The 15,857-nt window shown below is 37.3% G+C and overlaps 1 protein-coding gene across 2 annotated transcripts in view; it reads right to left on the reverse strand.

The window, feature by feature from the left end:
• Positions 1-15,857, reverse strand: part of ADK (adenosine kinase) — a 266,599-nt gene that overhangs the window by 11,919 nt on the left and 238,823 nt on the right. For both annotated transcript variants that reach the window (XM_058810115.1, XM_058810117.1), the window contains exon 10: positions 6,235-6,321. In XM_058810115.1, the coding sequence (XP_058666098.1) occupies positions 6,235-6,321 (87 nt within the window). The remainder of the gene's footprint in view (positions 1-6,234; positions 6,322-15,857) is intronic.

Here is a 15,857-nt window from a genome sequence, read left to right on the forward strand (position 1 = left end):
AATTTCCCAAGGTATTTCACACAAGTATAAAAACCTTATAAAAATTAAAGACCACTATAAGTGGATGAAGTAGCTTCTGATATTATGCTCCTGCTGTTCAGTTAAGAACTGTTCCTAGCTCCTTCTACTCCTATTTCAATGAATCTAGAATGTTCTAGGGATGGTGAATACTGGAGGGAGAGCAGCCCTTACAGCACAGATTTATACAGAGAGAAAAATAAAACAAATAACAGAAATATTCACTTTTAGTGTAAACAAATTCTTCCCCAGTGTTCAAGAGCCCTAGAAATCTATTAAGTAGCTTTCTTTTTAATATAGTCACAAGCTTACTGATAAATTAGTATTCTGAAAAAACATTCAAATTTGCCTCTGCTGAAAGCATTATCAGCTCTTTTTGCATGTTTAGCACTCCTGGAATAGCCATATAGGAGCTATTCATAAGAGCTCATTCCTCACATGTGAACATGCTTCTATCTCCACAATGCTTGCATGAGAAATACATAAGGGACTTATTAGACAGAGTCATAAGTACAGTCCCCCTTTGCCCTAGAAGAGATTTATTGCAAAAAGATGGAATTCTTGCTCTTTGAGCTTAATTTTTTAATTCGGGCAGCTCCTACTCTGCAGCCACCAACATTGCCCCCTGAGGATGATTGAGTCTGGATTTCCAGAGGAGCAGGAACTGGCACCTGGAAACTTAATACCAATAGGATTAAAATTCATAGGATCATAATACAATTTAGGTGGGAAGGGACCTCTTTAGGTCACTTGCTCCAGCTCCTGGCTTAAGGCAGGGTCAGCTCAGATGATATTAAATCTCATCAAGATGATTTTTTAATTTTAAAAATCACTGGATTCCTTCCCTAAATGATGGGTGCTACAGAGCAACAGCATAAGAATTATTATGCTGGTTTTAATTATGTTTCCATTTTATCATTATTACACTTGTTTAAATCCACCAGCTTCAGCCAAGGTATTCCAAAGCAAATCTAGTGTGTTCAGAAAACAGAACCAGACCTTTATTAAAAGAGGTTTCTGAATCAAACACTTAATAGTAGAGGAGTAATGATGGCCAATTATTCTGTGCACTCTGTATTCTTTGTGAACCTGTACTTTTATTTCTTGTGCTGTGATTTTATAGATACACATACACATATGTTCATAATGTATTTCAAGAATGTTTCACATGAAATATAGTATTTCAATATTTCAATAATGTAGAAGTAGATCAAATATTAGTTAGTTCTGAAATCAAAGCTGATTGTCACTCTATTGAAAATCATTTACCTCATGAAAAGAGGCTACAATCTGAACAGTGTGAGAACCTTTAGGCAAACTCCTACAAGTCCAAGGTCTGTATTTAATTTGTAGAGACATTTAGATTAAGATGGAAAATAATGCTTGGAATTAACCTCTCTATTAAAGATGAGGAAATGGCTTTACTGATATAGTTTGAGTCAAACAGAATCAGAAAGAGGGAAGTATCTTCAGTAAGGGCTGTGGTCCCTAAAGAGGAGATAAGGATGCCATGAGGCCCACTCACAAAAGGACATATAAGAGAGGATGACTCCTCTTTTGCTGCTCTCCCTGTCTCTATCAGAGTAGTTGTCTGATAGTTGAGACAGGAGCTGACCATCTCATAAGGCTCATGCTGGGCTTCACAAGAAAGAGAAAGAACTGCTTATTCTTGAAGAACGTGCACCAAAAAATTGTGACTGCAGCTTTCAAACTCTAGCTAGCAGCCTTATGAGATTCCCCAGCACATGAAAGCGCCAATGCCATTTTTAAATTGACAGGTGGTTTGAGCCATTGACCTCCCCTTTGATACTGACAGAGGCAAATTGCTATCAGCTCCTATCTGGCACTGTACAATGCTTAATGAAGAGCTCCTTCTACCCTGGGATTCGTTTTCCTTGAGAATGGTATAACAGCTTTATAGCATGGTGATAAGTAATACACACTTGCTGCAATCGTTCTGTCACTGCCTTATCAAGCTACTTGAAAATGATTTGTGGTTCCATTTCATACTCTAGTACTTTCCATGTAGTATATGACTAAATCATAGCACATTATGAAGTCAATATATTTATATTGATGGAACCTGAAGAAACATCGATTTTACACCTTCTCCTATTCATTTGTTATGAACTCTGTACTCAGTTCCAGTGACTAGACAGATTCTAGGGGAGAGATTTTGCAGGGAACAATGGCAGCAACTATCAGAACAGATGCTGATTGTTTTCATTAGTTACGGTGGCAATGACAAAGGGGAGTTCAAACAGAAGGCAAGCCTACTCTGGCTGAAGAGAGCAGGATGGCACAAAAGAAAGCATATGATGGTCAAACTGCTCATATTTATTGCCATTATCACTTTGATTATCATTACTGCAGTGTTTCAAACTGGGGCTGACCAGTAATAAATAAATGTTAATTTAATGATCTCCCCAAACTCTACAAACTAAGGCTGTAATTTCATTAAGAGGACTTTTGTGGCATAAGCCATGCCAGCAAAGCTCAAGTGATTTTTCAATGTCATAAGAATCTGGAGGTAGAATTTCAACTTGAATTTATGGGTATTTCAGGGATTTATAACCAAATATCTGTGCTACTCCTGAAAACCACAAGAGGTGCTGAGATGCTACAAAGGAAACCATTATTGCTTAAACCTGTAAAAGGTAGCAGTGTTGCTAGTAAGCAATAAAGGCAGAACTGTGTTAGTGTTGTTTAGAGAAGTGTTTTTAGCATAAAGATAGCCGCAGCAATTTTAAAATCCAGTTTCTTATTCATGCACTGCACCAGCCTGAGTGGCAGATGACTTGATGCTTGCAGTAAGAGGCAGGAAATTCAGAGATATTCCTGGTGCCAACTTAATAAAACCCACGTTTCAACTGAAGAATGTGGTTTATTTCTTGCTGCTAGCTGTTGGGGTGAGCTAGTTCTCCTTGGAGGCTGGCAGCTTCAGAAATGCTGAACTCAGGAATCAATTCACAGAGTTACAAGTGCCCAAAAACTTTGTGCTTTAAACTTTGTCTTGACTTTAAGGTCTCAAGAGCTTCAGTCGTTAGTCTGGTTCTAGTAAAAAAAAAACCACACTGTTTTCTTCTTTTTCAACTTTTACATGGAGAAACATATGAGGGGTGATTTGCCAAGTTGGCATAATTATTGAGAAGGAATTTCCCTACGATCTGTGAGTTATACCTCTGGAAGAGAGTGCCTCTGTAAAAGACCTTTCAAAACATGATAGAGTCCAACAAACCTGACCCCCTAATGCAAAATAAATCTTGTGTGATGGGGTTAGTTCTCATTATATCCCACATTCCCCTCTCAGCCAAGACACCTGCTCCAGAAAAACCACTGTTCAGTTGTGTTAATATACTGGTTCGAGAGAAGTATGGGAAACTTTGCCATGGGAGTCTTGTTCTCTGCTGTTTGAATAAAAGAAATAGGTTTCCAGGAGGGGATATTGTCACACTGAGTGAATTTTTTAGTTAAGGTATTAATTTTGAAACATTTTACTGCAAGGACACTGAAATCAAAACATTACATGTCCTGTTGCCTAGGTAGTAAGAAATGATAAAAACCTCAATCAAAGAAAGAAGCAGAAAAGCACTGAAGAGAATATAACTTTCCTGTTGTAAAAATTCTGTCAGGACAGTAACACTGCAGCTGGCTCAGTGCTAGACCCAATGCCAGAAGATTTGCATGTTGGGCAGTATTACCTACACTACTGCACAGGGCTTGCTGCTAAGGAGACATTCAAGAACTTCTCCAAATGTGTTCCAAACACACATTTTGAAAACACACAACAAGTGTGCCACAGATAAAATACAGACATTTCCCTCAAATGAAACACAGACCAAATCAAAGCCTATCCAGTCCAGTATCCTATTTCCTACATATGGGAAGGAAAATAAGGTGACCCCTTGAAGAAGGAGACCACAGTACGTATAAGACTAGAATCAGCTGTGTAGCAAGACTATTATGAGTCCCAATTCTCCCATCTGGACTAAACTCAGGAAAATCTATTTTCTGAGGAGAATAAATGATCAATTTATTATTTATGGAGTGCCAGAGGAGAACTGAGATATCCCAGAAGCCAATGGAAGAACTCTGGATGGATATCCTAAAGTTCATGTTGCTTTGAGTCACAGGAGAGGGAAGCATGGTGCAACAGGAGGCTGAGCTCACACACTCATGCTCAGGTAAGTGTCTCACTGCAAGGACAGCTCAGACAGGTTTGCCATTACAGAGGGAAAACCAGCTGTGGTCCTTTCCCGGATAGTGAGGGAGAACTGTACAGCGCACTGGACTGCATTGTACTTCTGCCCCAATGAAAAAGCATCTGATGCCTCAGATGTTTGTGGGGCAACTGAAGATAATATACATCCATAAGCTGTGATACAGGACTTTTGCTAAGATTATCCCAAATATACATGATCTTGCTGTATCTTAACACTTAGAATGATAAGGGAGAGTTAATCTTTTAGAATATGTCCCTTCATCCCTCTCTTCCACAGCTGAGTATTGTGCACATCATTTTTCCTCTTTGAGAAAGGAATCTCACAATTGATCCAAGACCAGCTTGACAGGATGTGCCCCAACTCCTTACACTGCTGGTGGAAGGCAGTAGTTTGGAATAGAGACTGAACTGGTTTATATCAGTCTTGCCATTCAGGGTATTCTGATTAAAGTAAATGTTTTAGCCCTTCTACAGAAAACCAGCAGCTATGGCTGTACCAGGGAAAAGGATGTAATTTAAAGAGAAAGGCTTTTGAGCGTTCAATTATTATATTTGATCTATTATATTATAAAACAGTTCTTAAAGCCCTGATTTAGTTGCAATATTCTTCCTGCAGCTAACATAGGAAAGAACAAAATTAGGATTCTTAAAACAAAAGTCCTGATTTCAAGAGGCCTAAACCTGAAGAACAGAAAATAAATACATCCTGAGATAAACATGGCAGACACATGAAAACAAAATAGACAAGGCCTATTCACTCTTCCCCCTCCACAAGAACAGCAGCTATCTGGCACAGTTGATAAACAGAGCAAATGCATATAAGGACAAGCACTTGATGATCTTATTTATGTTAGTCACTGTTACCTACTGGTTCAAATTCAGTCTTGTTTGTGATTTAGGAATAACAGACAGCGACAAGCATGCCCTAAAAGGTGCATGAATAATATGACCTAATGTGTTTCCCTCTATTTCTGTCCTTTTTGATTCATGAAAGCACTGAAGTAATGAGTAAAAACATTCCCATTCTCAGACAGTTTTAAGTATATACTGAACATTTATCTTTGGTTTAAATGCTGTATTAAGTAAGGAAGGAATTACTCACCTGCTTAAGATTAAGCTTATGTTGAATATTTTGTTGAAGTGGGACACAATTCTGAAGCTTTAATTTGGTAACACACTGCTTGCTATCCCCTTTGTAGCTACAAGACTGAGCCCTGCAATTCTATTTATAAAGTCTCTTTTGTAATATTTCCAGTAAATTAGTGACTAATGGAGCTCCTTACAGCTACTTCAGACTGGATATTAGAGCCTTCAGGATGCAGTAGTGCATCACAGAACTACATGGATGAAGGTTACAATGAATGACAGAAATCTTGGATTAGATTGAGTTTTGGCTTATATAGAATCATTTTTTAAACAGGCACAGACATAACATCCTCTTTTTTCCTTAGAGCTTGAGCCAAATAAAATAGTAAGTTTGCAAATGGATATTAAGCAATGCCAGATATTTTCAGGGTTTGTTTTAACAAATTAACCCTTTGCATTCTTTTCTGATGTCCAAATAATTGTATCGGAAGCAGATGTTCTACCAAAATTTACATGATCAGAGACATTATGCTCACTTATTAACATACTGTTTAATATTCACTACAACCTGTTTTAAAGAACAACAATGTGTTAACATTTAAGCCAGGAGGGATTTCTGTACACTATATAGTGCTTGATGCAGCTTGTTTATGCAACAGTCTGACAGATACAATTAATCTCATGAAAACTACCAGAGTACAGCATAAAGGCATATTATTTTTGAAGTAATACAACACACTTTCCCTTTGGAAGTCAGAACTTAATTAAATCATACAACTTCAGGATGCAGAGAAAAGATGTAAAAGAATGAAGCTTGTTCTGAAGGACAGCTGAATGAAAAAACAGTAAATTTTCTATAGAGAGAATAATAAGATAATCTCCAAACAACAGAAAGAAGTAAGAAATACCTCCAACAAATGCATCTCCAGCTCCATTGGTATCCACAATTTCACTCTGATCACTCACCAACACAGGGAAAGTAGTCACTTCATTTTCTGTAGAGAAAGGGAAGAATAAAACATGAGTTACTTGGCAATCTGACTTTGAAATGCACAACAAACAGGGAAAATCAAAACAATTCAAAACTATGACCTTTAGCATGATAATTTGGTTTAAAATAGATTTGGTTTATAATTCTGTCTGTATTTACTTCATAGGAATATGGGAACACATTCAAAAAAGCCATAATTAGTGGGCATTTTCATCATTTAGTCCCAGCCTCATTTATTTCCTCTACCTCCTAATACTAAGGAAAAGAGAAAAAGAGAAAGGAAAAGAGTAAACGAAAAAAAGTAAATCAGAAAGGACAACATAAAACACCTGGGCATATTCACAAAACTGAGAAAAACTCATGCTGCCAAAACCAGTGCTTTCTACCAGTTGCAGGAAGGTGAGGTAGCCTCCAGAATGGCCAAGTACAAGCCTCCAAAAGATCAACTGAAACTGCTGCATTGTTAAAACCAAAATAGATGTGTATTAACTGAAATAAAGCTGTGAAATAAAAAGCAAAAACAAGTGTAAATCAAAGTGCTTTCAAATTATACCTTTAAAACATCCATGTATGTAAGAAGCCTTGGAAATTGCCATCTGACTAGATTTGGTTTCAAGATTTCAATGATTTCATTCTCTTCCTTAGTATTTATTTTAAAAACCCCAACTATTTCCTTCAGCTCCCTGCCCTCTACTGGCACTCATTAAATGTATTGCAATAGGTGGATACTCAGCATCTTCACCTCCAATTCACTGCCACACCACAGTTCAGCATAATTACACCACTTAGGTATGATAACTTTAGAGTTCCAGGGTTATAAATTTAATATATGCCACTAATTAATCAGCTATGGCTTTCCAGGTGGTAATGTCATAATGACGTGATAAAAATATAATTACCACCTTGTCACAATACCTTGTTAAAGTGTAAATTACCCCTGTAACAGAGCCAATGGAAGTTCTGCCTCTGGTAGTCAGTATGCATTAAACTGTCTCAGAGCAAACAGATTGTCCTTTGGCAGACAGCAGGAATTACAAAAAGGGGAGGGGGAAGAAAAGCCTGTCAACCAGTGAAAAGAAAAACCAGCAGAGCTGTTTTCTTTTAATTTTTGGTAAAAATAGAAATAAAATGGAAAACAGAGCTGCCAGTAGCTGAAACCTGGAGATGAGTAGTTTCTTCACTGTCCAGCAACAGAGCAGATCATAAAAATCACTCTTACACTGACATACACAGTAGCAAACAAGGAAACCTAGTTTGGAAGGCACATAAAGAATTCACAGTCTCAAATCAGGCAAGTCTGTGTATGCTGCAGAGGTACCAGAAGGATCCTGGTTTCTGTGAAATGCAGTGTATCAGCTCTACTGCTCTTCACCATCTGCTACTAAGTGAACCAGGCAGATATAATGATGCTGCCTCCAGAGGGAACTGTTGGCTGGCCCACCAGGAGGGGAGGGGAGCATTAGCAACAACCATCCATGAGAGGCAAAGGAAAAAGGGTAATGAAAAACATAAGATGAATATTCCAATTAAAGAACAGGTTTCAGTCAGTTCTCAGGGCATCCTACTCTCTACTCTGTTAAGAAAGCTATTTAGAAATGTGCTTCAATGCTGTGTTGCGCTCTTAAGTCTTCAAGAGCAATGTTTTTTTTTGTAATTTTAACAGCATTTATTTGAATTGGAAATCATGAAAGAGAGGTCTTACATTAAACTCTGCCAGACAAGCAGAGTGTATTCATCCATTTCACAAGAAGGTATATTGATTTGCTCTAGATAATACTAAAACAATGAACAATGTGCTAAGTCTGTTGAAGACACTTTGTAATAAACTAACCTGCTCCTTCCCAAGTGTGCATGGGCACACACAGATGTTCCATGTTAAATGCACAGCAGACAATTGCATATGCATACAAATGTCTGTGTTTGGGCACAGAGAGTGAATAATGCACACTGTATTTTGAAAGCTGTAAATGGGGTATAGCATCAAATAAGATTCTATTCAAGCAAACTAGCACAAATGAAAGTTCTCATCATGATATTTTGCCTTTCTTTTCCAATATCTTGACTCCCTCCCTCAGCTCCCTCTAGTATGTGCAGGTAAGTATTGCACTAGGAGCTCCTATTTTATTCTTTCTGTAGTAGATATAATGATAAGTAACTGAATTAGTCTAAAACCCCAAATATATTAGGAAAGTAAATTTTTAAAATTTTTCTTTTTTCTGGTCACAGTTTTCCATGTCTGCCTGGGTAATACATTTTCTTTCTGCAATTTCCTATATATTTTCAAGCAGAGCAATAATCTCATCTTTTGAAGTACCAAAGTTTAAGAAGGAGCCAGCATGGCTTTGGAGCACATACTGAATTACAAAATATGACCATCTGCACATATCCAATAGGCAAATTACCTTTCTTTACCTTATCTTTAGTTGATTCTAGCATAGTAGAATCAACTAAACTACAGCTGACAATAACATATACTGTAAGATCAACAAAAGAATACCAAAGTTCAGGGTTTTTATTCCTTTCCTTTACAATAAATGAAGTAAGTTAGAATTAAAGCTGCCATTAAATTACATTGCTGTGTCTGTGTAACAGCACCAAAAGAGCTAATTTCTCTTACTGATCTGTGTTTTGTAGCAACTAAACACAACAAGATGAATCACGATGAAGCAGAAGTCTCCATTCTGAGTATCCTTTTTTATTTTTTGTCAATTTAATATTGTTTTAACTTCATTTTTGATCCATTGTGTTATAAAAGTCTCAAATCCATCATAGCGGACACTGAGACACCTTGGCTAGGTGCACTGCTCATCAGTGGCCTTGCTTTTCAAAGTCAGTTCTGATTTCATTCATCATTCTGAGAGCTTATGAAATAAAGAATAATTACATAAGTGTTTTGAAGTCCAAGTGCTGCTGCTCTGGGCATAAAATCCAGTGTTCTATTTTTATGTAACAAATATCTTCTATGATACAACATATTCCACTTGGATATAATTTCCTGGAAGCCCAAAATTGTGATGGCAAATTGCAACAAGGTGTCTACAATTAGGGAAATTTTAGAAAATAAGCATTAATGAAATCTAAAATTTTGGGGCTTTGATTCAACTTTCAGTGACTTTACATTTGTCAGGAACTCAGCTCTTTCAAAATGACATAGAAATAATCAAACCCAGACATTAATGTGACTTCATAGGCTGAAGACAAGGTAAGTTCACAGGTAAATCAGAAAGAGCTCATTGGTTAATTTAGTTCTTGTTAATCTCTCACATTACATATATAAACAAGTGAAATCTCTATTTAATTTCCTAGGCAAAAATACATGCTAGCATATCCAGTTTAACATATTACTGTAGGCAAAACAGTCTGGAGAGATAATAACTGGACAGCAATAGTAACTGAAAAAACCCAGTGCTCCTTTCATTCTAATACTCTTAAGCTCCCAAATGAATACAAGCCAATTTCACAATGTTAGCAGGAACAATCGAACTCTGATGATAGGTGCAAATACTACAGGTCTGTCTCTAAACCAAATTAGAATCACAGACTACATGCCTACTCTTAGTACAGTAATAAACACCAGCAAGCAATCGTTACATGCAATTAGGCTGAGTACTTTCCTTAACTGGGTCATTTACCAGTCTCTCTTGCTCTTAAAAGTAGATTAAATGTGTAAACTTACATTTAATTACCTGTAACAGAACTCTTATGGGCAACATGTTGGAGTGTCCTTAATTTTGTTTTAAAATAAAACAAAAGGAAGAAGGTAGACCTAAAATACATACAAAAAAGGTCTAGCTATTTCCTCAAATAATCTTTTGATCCATGGGTTAGTAGTGGTAGTGCAGATGCTTACAAGATGGAGTCACATTCATGTTTCTTTTGTGAGCTTTAACTTGTAAAATAAAGGAACAACTGTGAAACAGAATTCTGTCCCGTCCCCTCCTCACCTCCACCCTCTCTAACTTTCCTCTTTCCTTAGATCAGGGGCCAAATAAAAAAAAAAAAAAAGAGATAAAAAGAAAAGAAAAAAAAAGAGACAGAAAGAACTTAACAGAACATAGAAACCTGAACCTAAAACCTATAAATGTCTCTGGGCAGCTGTAAGGTAAGAAGTAATGAGAAAAGTATTTGAAACCAGACCATATTGCTTAGGATGATTTTTAGGTCTCACTTGTCTCCAGAAGGTAAACCCCAAAAGGCTACAGGCTCTAAATCTCTGTATCTTCTTCAGCACATCAATACATCTTCAAAAACCCTCAGTACAGCAATACTTTCTCCTGTTTTGTTTGACAGCAAAATAATGCTGTGCTGTCCTTCACACAATGACAGCACGCTTGCTAATGTCCATCAAAGAGACACTGCAGCTCCCCCACCCCACAAACACAGCCCTGGCCAAAGCCAAAGGCAATGTGGGGCAGGGCTGACCCCAGCTAGCAATCCCTCACACCTGCAGTGATGATGTGCTCCAAACCCAGCGCAGCTGATGCAGCCTGTCCCTTCTAAGCAAACAGAAGGAGATCTGCATTTGCAGGCTGGGACTTCCAGGAGCCAGTTCTGGATGGCCACTCTGGTGCTCTGGCACTTGGTGGGTGTGTGTCGAGCTGGCCTTGCTTTGCACATCAACACCTCCTCCCTCCACCAGCTAGGTCTGTGCACTGTGGGCCTGGTGCTGTAGCTATGTAGGCTTGTCAGAAAAAGAGGGAATCTCTTTGTGCCATTCAATGGAGTTACAGCATGACAAGCAAGATTCAAGTCAGCCACATGCTTTGTGGGATCTTTCTATCCAGTATTTTAAAGGTACACAACAAATGATGCTGTATTCTACTGAATCCTATATGTACCCAAGGAATCTTTATAACTAGTAATGCAGCAGTTGTTTATTCTTTATTGCTATAATAAACAAATGACCCTAAACAAGTTACAGAGAAGTTGTCATTTATAATGCTTTAGTATGTCTGTAAATATTAATTGATTTCCATAATAAAAACCCCAATTAATGGGTCTCTTTAGCAATGGAGCTAAAATTATCTTTGCAGTTTGCTAAGCAAAAGTGTTGATCAGGATGCAAAGTGCTGTCCCTCAGAGACAGCTAGTTCATTTTCAGTAGAAACAGAAAATGAATATGATGCCAAAGACTTCAAATCTCCTGTGGCTCTAGACATAGTCCCATAGATACCCATAGGGGAAATGACAGTGTGCAGACCCCACTTTCCTCTGTCCTAGGAAGTAAATGAGACTTGTCTTCCCCTTATAGCTCTCCTCAGACATAAAAATTGTACCATTATCTGGTCAAGAGCATTTTGATTCAGAAGCTGTATTTGTAGCCTCTCACAGAAGTGTGATTCATAGGATTAGAGTTAATAGGGGAAAGAAGGTTCATGTGAATCAACTTGTACACTCATACATACCAACTATTAGCAATGATGTAAAATTAAACACTATTTTTGCACACAGCGTGTGTCCTCTGAACCTACACCCAATTCTGTCTGCAATCCTGTTAATTCAACATCACTCCTTTGAAATAACTCTTGATTTATATCAGCACAAGATTGGCCTCGGAACTCTGTAAATAGTTACAGCAATTATAAGAAATGTAATAGCATTGACTAATGGCTCGTGAACATCTTCTAGGGGCAAAAATTTGTTTTGTTTACTTTATTGAAGGTGTGGGGCACGCTTAAATGTCATTATTTTCTATATCTCACTGCCAGTTGAATCTCTACTTTATTTCTCATATTAAATAATTTTTAGCACAAGTAAACATAACACTTTGTTTAAAAGATGGGGAAGAAAGAGGTCAACAGAAAATACTAGTTCTGCTTCAGTTTGTTGCTAATAAAACATTTTTAAAAATATATACATGCATATATATATATATATATGGAAAAAGTGCCCTAAAGAACAAGCTGCAGAATTTTTCTGGCATGTGTCACAATGTTTAAGGTTTAGAATGGCAATGAACTCTGTTGAAAAAGACTTTTGAGCACACAGGAGTATTGCCATTTGCCCAGCAGGCACTGATTTCAGAGGCAGCTGAAACTGCGCCCACTGAGCTGCCAGGACTGCACTGCTCTAGCTCAGCAGGGCTGCTGGAGACAGAAGGTCCTGCTCAGAGCTCCAGCCTCTCCTCTGCCTTCTGTCTGGGCTCACAAAGGGCTGGAGGACTCAGGAAAGGCAAGGGGTGTGAAGTCACAGGCACCAAAATCAAGAAAAGTTTCTGCAGGTATTTATTTCACTGCTACAACACAATGACTGTCTGCAAGTACTACGAAGAGCTCAGATCAAAATCAGTCCTGAAGACAGGAGAGATGGGTTACAATAAACAAAGCCCATAAATTGTATGATCCTGGTATCTATGAAGAGCAAGCTCTACCACAGTGAGCTGAGCCATACCAGTGAGCACAGGGTGACACAAAACCACATCTGGCCTTGGATATTAACAAATGTGTCTCTCCCTGCACTGTAAATCCTACACGCACTGCTTTGGGCACTGTACATCTTAGTTGATCCTCACATGTAAAATACCAAGCCATACAACTCCAGCATTATTTTTTGAACTGTGTACAGGAATTAGAAATACAAACAAATCTATTTCTATTTGTAAATAGGTAGCCAAGACTCATGAACACACACAGATGATGAGAGCTGGAATGTCAATGTCCAGTGTAAGGAACCCATCCCAAAGGTGTGTCTGGGTTACAGGGACAAATGTTTTGCTCACATACACTCTTCAGCCTTCTGAATTGTGGCTATGAGGACTGTGCAAAAATGAGATCTCTAAGCTCAGAAACCAGACCATGTGTGCATACACTGACCAACACACCAACAGGAAACATGTATGCTTGTACTTCACTTTGTGGTATTCTACAGATGTATTTTAAACCACTGCACAGCTAGGCCACCAAAACACTGTCCTATGGGAGAATCTTCTGACAAGTACCAACCTATAAATCATGTCAATGCAATTCCTACTCAAAAGCTTATTAGGGCATTGGCTAAAAACAAAACAAAACCAAACTAAATAAGAGAGAGAAAAACATATTATAATTTGATTTTGAGTAGGACAAAAACTGTATTCTGCCTCACATTTTTCATACATTAAGCATATTGCCCTAGCGGGGTAAACACACCTGTCAAAACTTGGAAGCTTTCTTAGCTATACCTCAGTTTCAGAGTGGTGAACACAGAAATCACATCATTTAAATAAATGCCATGTTACATGACAGCTTTTTTTATGCTACATGATAATCTGAGAAGCATGGGTTGTCAGTGGAGGCAGAAATGGGCCCAAGGCACTTCCATTTCACTTGAGCATCAGTAAGACTGAAAAGAGAAGGAGTGAGCATTAGGTCACTACAGAGCAGCTCTGAAGGAGATTTTTCTTCTGGGAGAATTTATATTTAGTTTCATAAATAAAATCAGTCCATTGGAATGAGAGAGACAGCCTTCCCTAGATATATTACTAAAAATAAGGTAATGTATATATCTGCTTCTCCTTGAAAAAAAAAAATTGTTACTAGCTGAACATTGATGAGGTAGCTATACCACAGAAATTCTACAGCACTGCCATTAAAAATTCAGATTACATGTAGAAATTTCAATTTTTCACCCTTTTATCTCAGAGCTCATCTTTAGAATTTTACATTTTTTTTTCTTCTCATTCTATATTTGCAAGCTCCATGTTGCCTTTAATTAAGATCTCCCAAGACTACTTGTTTGCTTTTGAAGAATAAAACATGCTTACTAAATCAATTTTATCAGACTTTAGCAGGTTTTAAATCTATTTAGATGATGTCACTGCAATGGAGACCAAAATTTATTCTAAGGTCAATGAGGAAATATCCTACTCTTAAAATGCCAGTTGAAACAGAGAAATTCTGCTGTTTTTAATGGAATTCTTTAAGGGTTATACCAGCCTAAGATAAAAATATGGCCCAAAATAAAGGAGCTTATTTTTCCCCTACATTAGTTGCAGATAATTTATTAGATAATTATATTTTATATATATATATATATATATATATAAAATATATATATTATATATATAAAAATACTCTGAACTATGATCTTTGTAGTATCATGTTACCAGTTTAACCATTGACATAAACAGGATGGTAAATCTATCACCTTTTAAAAATAACATCACACACATTTTGATGTAAATTATGCACCCCGGAATTTTTACAGTTATTGACTACACAGTGGATTAAATTAATTTCCACACAGTTACTGTAATATCAGCTTTGACAAAGAGTTTCTGGCAAGAGCTCTTGGATCATATGTTTGTGTAGGAAGGCCTTTAAAGCATTGCAGTCCCCCCATATATGTGCACACACAAAGGGAACCCAACAGGCTTTATAGGGCATGCGTTGTCATTTCATGTAAACCCCAATGCTTTAAAGTGAGGCTGCTTGACAAAAGCAAAATAAGTAACCTAGGAGAAAAATCAGAATTGTCCAGCCTCTGTCTCTGCAGAACATTGTCAGACTCCTATCACTGCCTGTCACTCCTGGTTACTTTTCCTTTAAGTATTAATTTGCTGAATACTTCAAATTTAAGTGATTCCAAAATAATACCCAAAATGACACACTTATCTTTTTAGAAGCAATAAAACATTTTAAGATTAATCAAACTCCAGTTGGTGCCTACAGGTGAGTTCAACTCATGATCTCTGTAATATGTATTATTCTTATATTGTCAAGATGACCACCAAGATATGTTTTAGAAGTAAAAGAATCCTGCTCTGAGGAGTTTCCAATCTGAAAAGCAAGGTTGGTAAGCAAGTAAATAGATGTGTATAAGCAAAATATGAAGACTCTGCTGATACAATTAAGTTATAAAAAGTTATGAAAAAAGGCAAGAAGCAGATACTGCTTTAAAAACTGCAGAGACATGCAGGAAAAACTCTGGTTAGCCTACAGAGTGAGATAATTTGAATTGCAACTCAAAAATGTGGAAAAAAATGGAAAATATTTGTTATTTGTTGCTTTTAGAAGCATTTTAGCAGAAAACATATACTTAATGGCTATTTAGACAGTTTCACTGCTTTTTTTGGCCATCTTTTCCTAGAGGAAATAAAACCAGATTTAAAAGGAAAGATGTTAACATTTTTAAAGAAAAACTTTCCTTTCTCTGTGGTAACAAATATAATGCCTGAAACTCTCAACTTGCCAAATTCATCCTTTTACCAAGCTTCTACTCATCTTTGTCTAATCACTTTTCCTCTTTCCCCACACCCTTCACCATCACCTGTTGATTTTTGTTGATTAAAGCAATGACTGAGGTGTCTACTGCTGACCAGGAGGCTAATTGTAGCCAGTGATCCTGACACAATCTGGATTTTTACACTTACACAAACTGAGAAGGCTTCATTCTTCTTCCACATAAATACAAATCTGATCTTGTTGCTGCTACTCAGTGGTAACAGGGAGCAGACGGTGCCAGGGAGGAACAAAGCTGCTTGGAAGCAGACTAATGTTTGGAGCAGGATTCTCTGCTGAATGCACTCATCAAACTCAACTTTTGAGCCTGTATTGATTTATT

This window comes from Ammospiza caudacuta, chromosome 9, assembly GCF_027887145.1.
Source record: "Ammospiza caudacuta isolate bAmmCau1 chromosome 9, bAmmCau1.pri, whole genome shotgun sequence".
Lineage (NCBI taxonomy): Eukaryota > Metazoa > Chordata > Aves > Passeriformes > Passerellidae > Ammospiza > Ammospiza caudacuta.